At 44.7% G+C, this 12375-nt stretch overlaps 1 protein-coding gene across 1 annotated transcript in view; it reads right to left on the minus strand.

Moving 5' to 3' along the window:
- Positions 1-899: 899 nt before the first annotated feature.
- Positions 900-12375, minus strand: part of T265_06568 (hypothetical protein) — a gene marked incomplete at both ends in the record, with an annotated part of 39373 nt that continues 27897 nt past the window's right edge. Inside the window, 3 exons of the mRNA XM_009171871.1 lie at positions 900-1573; positions 6222-6344; positions 10335-10433. Of these exons, the coding sequence (XP_009170135.1) occupies positions 1529-1573; positions 6222-6344; positions 10335-10433 (267 nt within the window). The remainder of the gene's footprint in view (positions 1574-6221; positions 6345-10334; positions 10434-12375) is intronic.

The raw sequence follows: 12375 nt of genomic DNA on the forward strand, positions 1-12375 counted from the left end.
CCCAGTGAACACAGAGAAAATGCGGTAACCAAAACATTAAGAGTCATTGTCACAAGATTATCAACACTTGTGTTGTTTATTACTCAGGCAAACAACCTGACTGAAGACATTGCTTTTAAAGAACTGTCTGTACATATTGGCCAACAGGTTCGTAAATATCCTTCTGAGGAAATTTGTTTACGGTGAACCGGCAGAAGTCAAGACCTATGCTTCGAAAAAACCACAGACGTGCGAAACTCTAACAACTATCCAAGTGTACGAATGTGTTCAGTGGTGTTGTGGGACTGACAAAATGGACATCACTTCATTGAGATGTAGTAATTCCGCCTGCTCATATACATTATTATTTGTTCGGCCAACTTTACTGGCTATTGATTCGTCGTCGACGGAGAATGGGCGTTTGTGTTGCAGTCTGTTAGTCACAAATCAAAACAAAATAAGGGTTCAGCCATGGCACCTTATCGGTGTACGGTTGGCGTGTAACTCGAAGGAAGCACTATGGCTTAGATGCTGTTAGGTTACCGAGGCCTAGAAGGGAGCAGTCGCAAACCAGTATTGGGTTCGAAACACAGACCTGCCGATAATTTAGCTTCTCGCCATAACCATTGAGCTATCTAGAGCTCTGACAATCCGGACCACCAGAGTTCTTGGTGGTGTCTACCTGGAACTCAGGATTTAGATTAAGTGAATGGGTGAAGCTTTGAGGTGAAGTAGAACACCTCATAATGAACACTCGTAAAGCTATCGGCAAAACATTCACCTGAGTATTAGAATGGTCGTAAATAGGGGCCGCAAAATCACGTCAGAGAGCAAATCCATAAAACAAATCTCGACTCTTACGATCCAGTCCATACCAAGAAAGTAGACCACAGAAAGTATAAATGAACCTTCCCCCAAGTATAACGAACAGGTTGAACGATATCCAGGAAATAATGCCTTCCTTCAAAGTACTAGCAAAAATAAAAGCAACAAAAGTGGGAAGAAGGAAACGATAAACGACGTTTGGAGGTAAACAAGCAGCTGGCTTGCTAAGGCCAACGACTTCGAACAAGCGTAGCGCTCGGTGTGAATGCGGACAAGGTAATGGACCGGTTTCAGAGCAGGACAGAGAAACACAGTTGGGAAAAGGGTATACAGGAGCAAGCACGTACGACCAAGATAACCTGAGATAACCGATCTCACAAGAATCAATCGTAGTGAAGGCAACGGAATAAGTGGAATGGTGGTAGAGCGAACGGGAAAGGAGGTAAACCATGTAGTACAATCGAAACAAGACCATAATCTAATAGGTCAGAAAGTAGTAACCAAGGTAAAATACAAGTCCAAGTCAAAGGTCACTTATCTGAGCCAAGCTACGTTGAACAGCCAACAGAGACACAGGCTCCTTGGGCGCAGAAATGAGCAGATAAAAAAGAGGGAATAATAGAAGCCGATTGATGGCCGGCGATAAAAGTCCCAGGTTAGCTGGGAACCGGCTCAAGGGGCTGAATCTGGACAATTGTGACCTGCTGGAAAATCTCTTTCGCTTTCATTCTTCACCCTTGTGACCTCGAAGAGAACCACGTTTCCGTTGCTAAGACAGGGAGTGGGAAAAGTAAAGAACAGCAAAGGAACATGTAAACGAACAAATCCAGTATAAGATAAACTAATGGATGGACATACCAGAAAAGACGTCAAATTAATGAATCACGTGTATATGTGTATTTGTATGTAAATTCAACGAACAATGACGGGTCGGTCGGATGAAATAAATCTTGGACAACCGTTTTGTATGGGCCGGTTACAGAAGAGTGCTTTCCTTACTCATAGCTTTCGCAGCACACTACTTCCATCAGCGTGAAATTCTGAAGATAGCTTCTCATCGGGATCTTCATAACAAACAAAGCATATAATGTGGTAAGACCTAGCACGTTTGGTAGCTCACACGAGAACAAACTGAAAATTCCCACGGATGAAACGAGCAAGTGTACAAATCTGATAAACAACTTGAAACCATCTATGAAAATAAAAATTCGATGCCTGTATGTGAACAGCTTATTAGGGCGATTCCAAACTACATCGTTGTTGTCTTCTTTTGCAGATCTCAGTCCTCAGTAAAAGAGCTTCCAGTCTCATCTTTGCTGTTAATAAGTTTCAGGTGGTCTCGACGTAGCACAGTTAGTGAAGCGATGGACTGAATTAGCTACAAAAACCGTGGTCACTGGTTCTTCGGGCCCTCAGTAGGTAGCAAGCACAGATGAATCCGTTCTTACTCAATCGTTGCTGTAATGCGGGACCACTTCAAAAAGGGAATGTATTTGGCCGTTACATTGGACAAGATCATGTGCACAAGGGGTTGAGATGCACGTTGACTAAACTTACAGTGATCCTAAGAAGGACAACTGGACAGTAAATCAACGGAAGCCAGGGACCAGGAAGCACCAAAGCACCGATAGCCCTAATTATACTATCAGCCGCATTCTCGTCGTTCGTCACCTGTAGGATTACTGAAACGACTTGTTGTCACTCACCATTCCGTCACCTGCTCGACATTCAGCATACGTCACCCGATCCTGCATCACGCGGAAAAGATGAACGTATGTCCGTTATGCTGATGGTAGCTATGTCGTTTCAGGGGCGCTACGTGAATCATCGCGCTATTGAATTCAATCTAGCACCAGCACATCATTCCTGACTTGGTTTTGGCGGACGGCTGCAACCGTTCCTCGACGCATGGGATGCATTCACTCGTTATACTTGTCAATTTTACCATTCCAGTTGGCGTGAACACAACTTTATATCGTTACTTTCGTTTGGGTGTTTCCGTACATCGTTTTTTGAAATTTGGGGATCGTTGGAACATCGTGTGAAAAGCATGGGGACATCATTCTATTCGCCGCAACTACCAATGTACTCTGCGGTATCACCTACACAGATTGCAATCGTCGAGAAAGTCAAATTCGTGAGAACTAAGTCGAGTTTCACCCTGGTCGGAGTTGAATTGATCCCATCTCCGATTCGCGATAAATGCCGGAACTGCGTCACTTCCTCCGACATCAACAACGGTCATTATTCTTGATATTAAAGTCCCGCTAATCGTCAAAAGCTACGACAGTGTCTGGGGATGGAGACCGTTTTTTAATCCTTGTCCGTTATGGGGGTTTTGTATGACCCCCTCAAGGGGACGGATCGATGGAAAACGTCCTGCTAAGTCCACCACATCCAAACGGTGTCATGCTTCCTCTTCAAGTTCGTAATCAACATACTGTTTGAGATTTTTTATTTTGCTCGTAACACCTCGAGGATCGAAATGCCATCTAGACGTTTGATAAGACACTGAATATGCTGAGATGTTACTTTTTTTTGGATCAGACACTTCAAAAATGCAAAAAAAAATGCTGCATAGGCCGACACGTGCTTCATACCTGCGAAGTGTAGGAAGCTACGGCAAGACGGGTAGATCAATCCGAAGTTTCATGCTTGCAGATGAACAGGTTGATTCTCTACATAAGCCGTGGGAGACTGTCGAGAGATGAATTCACGCTCCGAATGGGGAAGATCAAGGCAGCGTTTGCCAACCACTGACATTCGTGGATACGAAGTGATATTAGTTTAGTTGTCGGGATAGAGTGTATACTGCTGCGGTGCGACCTATCTTACTTTTTTAATCAGAAACGTGGACCCTCACGCAGAAAACCTTTGGAAGTTTTATTCGACCATTGGTGCCTCCGAAGCATTGGCTGGATCTAGTGAAAGCACCAAACCAGTGATAGTGGGGTAGATCAGACGATTTTCTGGAAAACTGACTCTGTATGAATGAATCGACTGGTCACACTCGATAGGTTAGGCTGGTTGAGCTGTGTTTCGTACACCAGAAGACCGTTTGCCTGGCCTGCCCTTCTTCGCACAGCAGTGCATTGGACGAAGACAACCCAGGGGACAGTCAGTTCATGACTCGGCAACGGAGCGTGAATACCTTACCAGCCAACTCAGGCACGTTGGTAACTTCCGTTTCCCCGAATCAGGGTCTCAGAAGGCACACATAAATTGTTAGTGACTTTTATAGATATGGCTGTGTCACGCAGCCAATGACCGTTCTGCATCAAAGCTATTTTCTCCATTTATGGTCTTGTTCAGAACTGAATAATTGGACGTCAATGAACCGATTGGATGCAGATGTCATTCGGTGCAGGCGTCGTATGCTGACGAAGCTTTGGCAGCTAGGAACTGCACGCTGGTACACGAATTTATAGCTGAGTAACTGAATGAACTGACCGTTTATACATTTTTATGTGCGCTGTGTTTTGCTGATGTTCGGTTCCAGTAAACGACCTAGTCCACACCGGTCTTACTGGACATGAGCGGTACCCACGCCGACTGAACCGGCTAGTGCTGGGCTCTACAAGTCCTTGCTTTTATATAGCTGACGCTTAAATACATACTCGTACCACGGTCCTAGTTTCCCTACTTCTTTGAACATTCGGCACAAGTTGCGGTTATATCCTTAGCTGCAACTGGGTCGACCGTTAGGTCAGGCAATAATACAGTTAGAACTCGAGATACCTCAGTGATTAAGGCGCGAACGTAACGTGGTTCGAACCCAAACCAAGCATCTCGAATGATCCTGTTTAGGCTTGGGCAAACTGGCAGCACCTCAGCTGTTGGGTTTAATTTGGGTGGCATGACAGCTGGGCACCGAAAACGCGTTATAGCTCAACGATCATGTGTTATTATTTGCTTAGTATCGAGTCCTGCAAAGACCGTAAATATTTGTCTCGGTTGACACTAAAAAGTGCGTGCACCTGTACAATTGACAGGTAGTTTCTTACTTTACTGAATCTGCAGATTTACTTTCTACTAGGCTGGTTCACTGATGAGATCGGCGAAGTAACGGATGAGTAACTGCCACGAAATATGGTTTCCAAATGCCCATCATCGGACAAGGACATCATTAGCTCATTAAAATGCTTCTACATAACATTTTCGTAGAACTAAACTGACATGACAGACTCCATCCGGCCGACTGCAACTGGCCTGCGTGGCGTCGCAGGGGGCTGCGAACCAGAATATGAACTTAATGAACATTAATAACTGCTTCTGTCCGAGGTGCATAGAACGAGTCGAGAATACGTTAGACTGTCAGCATGATTCTTGGTTCGATCTCACAGATACTCGTTGTTATTCCGCGAAAGCGTTTACGATTAAAGATTGATCTGATCAATTAACCTCGGGGCCCTTGGAGACCTCATTAGAACATGCCACTTTAGGTTTGTTCATCAGTGAGTCTACAATGGTTGCTTTCACGTCCGAACAAAGGCATCCAAAACAATTAGGACATCGCCCAGAGTGAATCGTTTGCGATTAAATCGCATCAAAGCATCACTTTTCTAACAATAATCCACCTAAATAAGTACCGAATATGATGACAATGTACCATTTGAGGTGGCAGTTTTTGGAAATAAGTGGAAAAATCCAGACTAAAGGTGAAAACTGAACACTTACTAATAAAAGGCGAGAGATTTATCCGCACATGAGGAGACACCAGAGATTTTTTATTAATAAAAGGAGACACACCGAACAGACTGAAGCAGTTATCAGGTGCGTAGCGATAGTCATGCCGCTGTTACACCTCAATGTGTACGTGGAGTGGGCTATAGCCAGAAACAAAGAGATACGGGTCAATGAAGAATCACACGCAGACTGGAACGACCCTGGACACGTGGATATGAAGCACCTTACGCACGTACTGACCATGTGGCAGGTGACCAAATGGTTAGCAGGATGAAATTCCATCCTAACTGTCCACGTTCCAATTCAGGCAAGACGAACTTTACCCCTACAGGGATACACAATTATGAAAACGACAGACAGATAAAGCCGACAGTGATTAGTGCGAGATGCTCTTGCATAAATATCCGCCGGATAAACTATAGATCGAAGCCCGTCTTGGATAAGGTAAGGGAACAGAAACAACCGTATATTGAGAAACGAAGAAAAGCTTACCCACTAGAAGTAGCCTGAATTAATATCATGCTTGGCCATTTTGATTCCCCTAAGGAATCAAGAGTTATAGCGGATAGATCAATTTGTACCAAAAATGCTTCCGAAGGAATAACGCAACGGGATGTTTATTTGCTATGTCGCCTATACGAGAGGAGGGGAGGCACTGTAATACTCCAGGTCGCTAGAGTGGCATCCGAAAACAAAGTTGAGCAGCGCACTGTAAACCGAAAATCACCTACTTCTTCAAGTTCTCGTTTGGTCTGTTCCTCCAGAAGACGAATGTCTTGCATCGTCATCCCGTACCACCGGTCCATCCAGCAAAACACTTGTCTGTGGAAATTGGCAAACAGTCGCCGTTCTTGCTGTTGTCGGGATAGCATAAAAAGAGGAAAAAAAAAGTGTAAACCAAGAGCTATTTTTATGTTAAGGAGGGGGGCGAATGAAGTTTACCGCACTCACGTACATTCTGGGGAGAAGCTCGTAAAGCCGGAGGTTGCAGCGGTTTCAAGCCTGGTGCAAGCGCTCGATTAGGCTCATCGGTCTAGAGAAACACCTCATATTCAAGCACTTGGGACTTGTATGCCTTGTCCGACTCTGCTCCATGCGAGTGAAAAAATTGGATACGATCTCGCATCGAGACTTGCCTGCCGACAAGCCTCCAGAAAACAGCCCTGTTGGACACAGTCACGCGAAAATACGTCACATGAGGACCTTAGTAAATAGCAAAAAAACAAGAGTAGGATTTCGACTCGTATGCTGACGATCCTGGTTCTTTCCGATCATATCATGGGCAGAACGGTGGAAATCTGATCGTATAACTTGACGGATGGGCATCCGATTTAAACAGCTCCGAAACGGTGGATGAAAAGTTCCTGTGTTCCATCTATCTATACCCACCTAATAAGTCTTAATACAGACGAAAGCGTTCGTGTGGCTGGTGTGGCAGCCGACCAAAGATTAACCCTGAATATTGAGACAACCCTATACGGTACAAAAGGGCTACAAAACGGCGCTCGACCAGCTGACTCGATTCTAGCCGCTGTCCTGAGCGAAGCGACCAAGCGAACACCCGTTTTCGTCCGTAGCTCCCTTCGAAATTCCACACACGGATAATTTCCAGCCAGAATATGCAGAATCACGACGTACTTAAAGAAGTATATTAAATGCTCAGAAGCAAAGCAAACACAAACGCCAGAACGAGTTTTGTGTAATTTGTGCGGCCACACACTTCGAAGCTCGTCATGCATAATTGCTGTGGCACATATGGCTCGTAGCGCATGCTGTATCGTTGGATGCCTTATTTCTCATCATCCATGTAAAGTTACCGCTTTCGATCAGTTAAAAGTCTGGATGTGACCTCCACTCCTATTCGATCAATTTAGGATTCCCTATAAAAGCAACTCAAGCCTGGTGCGTCCCGTGGCTTTGAAGACTATGGTCTGTGCACGCCGACAAGGGGAGATATCGATTAGTTTGGTAAGATATTTGTTTGTTTGCAAGCACCATTTCTCCTTTCAACCTAACAGCTATCCCTACGAACACGGATTAAATAACGAAAGCTTTAAAAGTATTTGGCGATTACTCTTCTGAAGCTCACCCCAGATATAAGAAAACCATCCCGAATAACTAAAGCTAGTTGTACGCATCACTGGAAACAATTAACAAAAGAGTTTGCCCATGTCACATGCTGGTCGACCAAAACACCGAACCTCACCAACGCAACTCGGAGCCTTTATAAGCGCAACTCGCTCAAAAGTGACCAGTGGCACTAACGGGCGCAGTTTCCCTGGAATACTGTTGATAAAGACAACATAGTGCTTCATGGTCATTCAGTATGAGTTTCCATAGCAGTGCCTGACGCAGTTCGAACTGGTTCGAGCGTTTTTAAGGTAGAGCACAAAGGTATGTTGACAATCTAACAGCGTGCACCTGGAGTGCACGGTCACACATACCTTGCTTTGAATCTCATCGGTCGCTGTGCGCCACATAAACCCAAAAAATCGCGCCATTATGAAACGAATGAAACGATATATGTGTAGGTTTATGGATAAACTAACAGGAATGTTCACTACCACACAAAAGGCAAACGAAGACAAACTGCAACCTATGGAAACAACCGAGGAATAGAAAAAGCTGAAGCGATGTGCATTTTCTGAGTACTACAGTACTGGGGATGGCGGAAATCTGCAGATTTTCAATGCCGTCAAAACCCTTCGAGGTAGCAATCTGGAAAGGGGAGAACTACGGTAGAGTCCTCTTAAACAGACAGTCATTAAAATGAATTTTGAACTGCGGATCATAGAAGACGCTGTAAATTCCACAGTAACTAATCTTTAGACTTCTGTCAGAATGCTTCAAAATAGCCGTACGACAATCTCGACAAGAAACCGTGAAAAAATACCAGGGTATCCTAACATGAAAAAGGAATTGTTCTGATGCTACATCCAACTCACACCCTCTTTGAAGCCTAACTGAAGGAAATGGCCAAACATTGGCTGGTTCAACCTGTGCGATGCTTTCTTCAGCCCCAGTTCCACCTAAGTCCTCGTTGACTTAGTGGTGAAAAATCACGTGCCACCTCCCAGCTGAAACGATCAACTGTTTCGTAGAGGCGTCAATATTTAAACATCGCTGCTTGTGGCTTAGGATTGGTTTCTGTCAGCTGGTGAAAATCATCCATGACATGACATACAATTTTGGGGTTGTATACCCAATAAGCTTGATGACATGATTGCATTGTCTTCAAAACCTCATTCCAGGAGGACGATTCGCTGAATCACTTGTTTATGGGTACCCAATGGAAAGCCGAATCTCAAGCTGGATCTCCAACGGGTTGAGTATTCTTGGCTGAAATCCCGGTGGATTCAATTTGGGAAAAAAACCGAAATATCGAGGCTTAAAAGGCATCCATCATCATGATCAGCTGTAAGAACCACGTACTTGTAGTGGTTGTAGCTCCCACAGTTTCGTTCACCGATGATTTGGAGAGGTGGGGTAGATAGCTGCGCATCGGAGGCGGGAGCTGATAAATTGGTGCGGTCTGGTTTCAGTTTTCACAGTGTCACCAACCTACGAGGGCAGTAATTTGGCAAAGCGTGAGCTCAGAGGTGCCCTGAAACATGAGGGACGCAACCAAGCTGCTTTCAAGTGGGCACACCGGTAGAGCATAAAGCGCAACTAAGTTCAACAAGTATGGTGCTGCAGTAGTACATCACCATCGGCAGCATAACATCAGTGTACAACATTGATGATTCGATGCCATACACACACTGAATGTGCCGTGGTAGGTTCGTCTCGGCTAAATAGGAGTGTAACTCTGTACATGCTCACATGGCCAAATAGAGGAAACAACTGGGCGTCTAGGGAACGCTTTGACAGACAGTCATTATCGAAACGGAGGATAGCAAACGAGCAAACGTCACTGAACACGCACATGGTGACGAATTGCAGGTGTAAAATGGTGCAACGGAGGGGGTTCGTAGAATGCTAATTATGACCCAAGCATACAGTGCGATTTATTGAGTTACCCATTCATAAGGAGCGATCACATTGAATCTCTCTCAAAATTGCTGGTCCCTACATAAACAGTGGTGGCTCGTTTGAACCAAAGTGCCTTCAAGACAAAAACGTGCGATTGATTCGTTTCCAGAAGTGCCACTTGATCGTAGTACGCCTTCGTGAGCAGCACTACCAAACGATCGTCCCATGGACGGGGGCGAGATGGCCCAAGTGGTAAGAGCGCGAATTTACTGACCGGAAGGTCCGTAGTTCGAATCCGACCTCCGCCTCTCAACTTCCCCTGTATAGGCTTGGGCAACCTGGCAGTATTCCACTCCTCGTGCTTTCCTCGGGTGGCATGGCAGCTAGGCACCGAAAAGGTGCTACAGCTGAACGCTTTCTTTCTTCTTTCCCATGGACGCTCGTTACAAAGTGATGGTCATAACCGGCTTTTGTCCAGAATGGTTAGTGAGATGGATGAAAAGCTCTTGGGAAATTAACAATGTGAATCCAACAGGCTGTGCTCGGACCTTGTTACTAATCGTGCTGCATGGAGAGAAGCGATCCAGCTTGTTCTTGGAGCCTTTCTGGGAGAAAGTCACCGTAAAGCAAGTAAAAGTAAGATGGGTTCATGCGGCAGCCATCATCATCGAGGAAACAGATTCGGACAGTTCGGTGAATGTCATATCTGAAGTCACAGTTGTGTGCTCATGACACCAAATGTCAATCTTCCTCCTACACAATAAGCACTTCTGACAAGATTGAACCACTGAAGTGACCGAAGTGAGAGCTACTGACAGTCTTGGAAGGAACCCTGAATTAAGCTTCGAAAAACGAGAACAACGATAACTTACACGCTGGATCATGCCCTCCAATCGTCCTTGCAGTAGAGGGATTTTGCACTCACAACGCACCAACTTGTAGCAGCACATGAGAGGTCCGGTATAGCCGTTCTGCGAAGTCAAAAAAATTGATACAGTAAAGTTATTGTGGAAAATCTGATGAACGGGTATTAGAATTTCACTGAACTGTTAGAGCATATGGATTCTCCGTAAAGAGACAGACCAAATTTACAGACTGCTATGAATTAGATGACTAGTGGCTGTAGAACCTGCTGAGAGGCCAACGATAGATGACGGAACTTCATATAGCAGACGGAGATCAAGCCTTGACAACTACAACTGACGTTCACACAATAACTTGGGGTATGAAATCAGGCAGTTCGATATAGCTCACCACACTGGAAGCCACCGAAATTGAGCGAATTTGTTCATATGGTAAACATGACGTCAGAAGAGAGTAATGGCGCATCAGTTGTTGAGATAAGTGTAGACGAAGATGTCCGTCCTCACTAAAACAGCTAAGGCCACTTTCACTATGATCATGCTGCGACAGTTCTTGTTGGTGACTGATTGGCCCACACGTCAATTCTTATCGGAACATGACTGCATTCGTACACCTGGTTTATCAATAATTATACGAAAGACGTCGTCATGATCACGTCGGTTCAGTCATGACAAAATAGCAGCTGCAAACACTTCGTAAACCGAAAACGAAAAGTTCGTGAAGTGAAGTGAAGTGAAGTGAAGGGTGAATTATGTATTAATGCGTAGAGGCTGTGAACGTGCAAATAAAACTGGAAAGCGTAATTTTAATAGTTCTCTAATGCATTTGGCGACCCAAAACAATTGCCGCACGTGGAAGAGGTATGTGCTAACGAGCGAGCACTCTCGACGTGTTTGTGACTGACGGAGATAGCAGATGAGCCAGCTAACATCGCCTAAGTCAACGGGACTAGAAGTTAGGGTTCTGAAGAATTTCAAGCAGAGGCATATCAGAGCAACGCCACTTACTCCAAAAGATTTACACGCAAAAAAAACATGAAAAGATTGCATGTCAGTAAAACGCACACTTGCGGGTCTTGAGGGTTGTTTATGCGGTCGTAGTGAAAACATCTGTCACCAGACAGGTCACTCTTCCTTGATACCGAAAATAAGTAGAGAGTTTCGGTTGTCCTAACACATACAAGCACGTGAAAGTTCGATTAACAGCCTGAAATATTCTGTACTTTCTGATTGGTGTTTACGGTAAGGATGTTACAAGTGTGGCTGACTTTTTCTATCGAAATTTTGATCCTCCGTGGTTATGCCTTACTTCTAGGTAAGTCGGCTCAACTCGCACCTCTGAGTTCCAATGGTTAGAAGTTCGGTAACAATGAAGCTTCCTGCATCATTCTCCCTTTTTTACACTTGCCGATACGATTGTGAAGACCTGCTCACGCATCTACAGACTTTGATAAACCTATGTAATGACACAGTCTAACCTGTGCGTTCAGATAAAGGTACAACAAGTTTAATGGACATAGGCCGGAATTCATTACTGATTACCGCAGTAGTCTGAGGAAAGTGCGGACACCGGAGACAAGGTATCCCATATTAGGCAGACTTCCGTCGTAATGCATCCGTAGAACAGCAGTCAAAGTCCCAGCGACTCATCCATTAGCTAAACAGTGGGGCATCTCTTGTGCTGCGCATTCAGTTGAACAACACATAGGTGAGATATTCATTCAACATTCAATTTGCAAATCGAAGCCTAGATACTAGATTTAGCTACATAAGCGCGCAAATCTGAAGAGCGACAGTTTCAATAAGTGACTATGACGTTGAGGCCACAGTTGTCCTTGAACCGCAGAGGGAGCTTGAATCACTGAATGGCGATTACTCATCACCCTAGTGGGTAGTACTGTGTCAACGAAGAAAGCAGAATCTTTGGAAATGCTTCATTCTGCTGTTAGTTATAAATGGCGATTATCACCCTAGTGGGTAGTACTGTGTCAACGAAGAAAGCAGAATCTTTGGAAATGCTTCATTCTGCTGTTAGTTATAGCACGCACCC

Source organism: Opisthorchis viverrini, assembly GCF_000715545.1.
Source record: "Opisthorchis viverrini unplaced genomic scaffold opera_v5_138, whole genome shotgun sequence".
NCBI lineage: Eukaryota > Metazoa > Platyhelminthes > Trematoda > Opisthorchiida > Opisthorchiidae > Opisthorchis > Opisthorchis viverrini.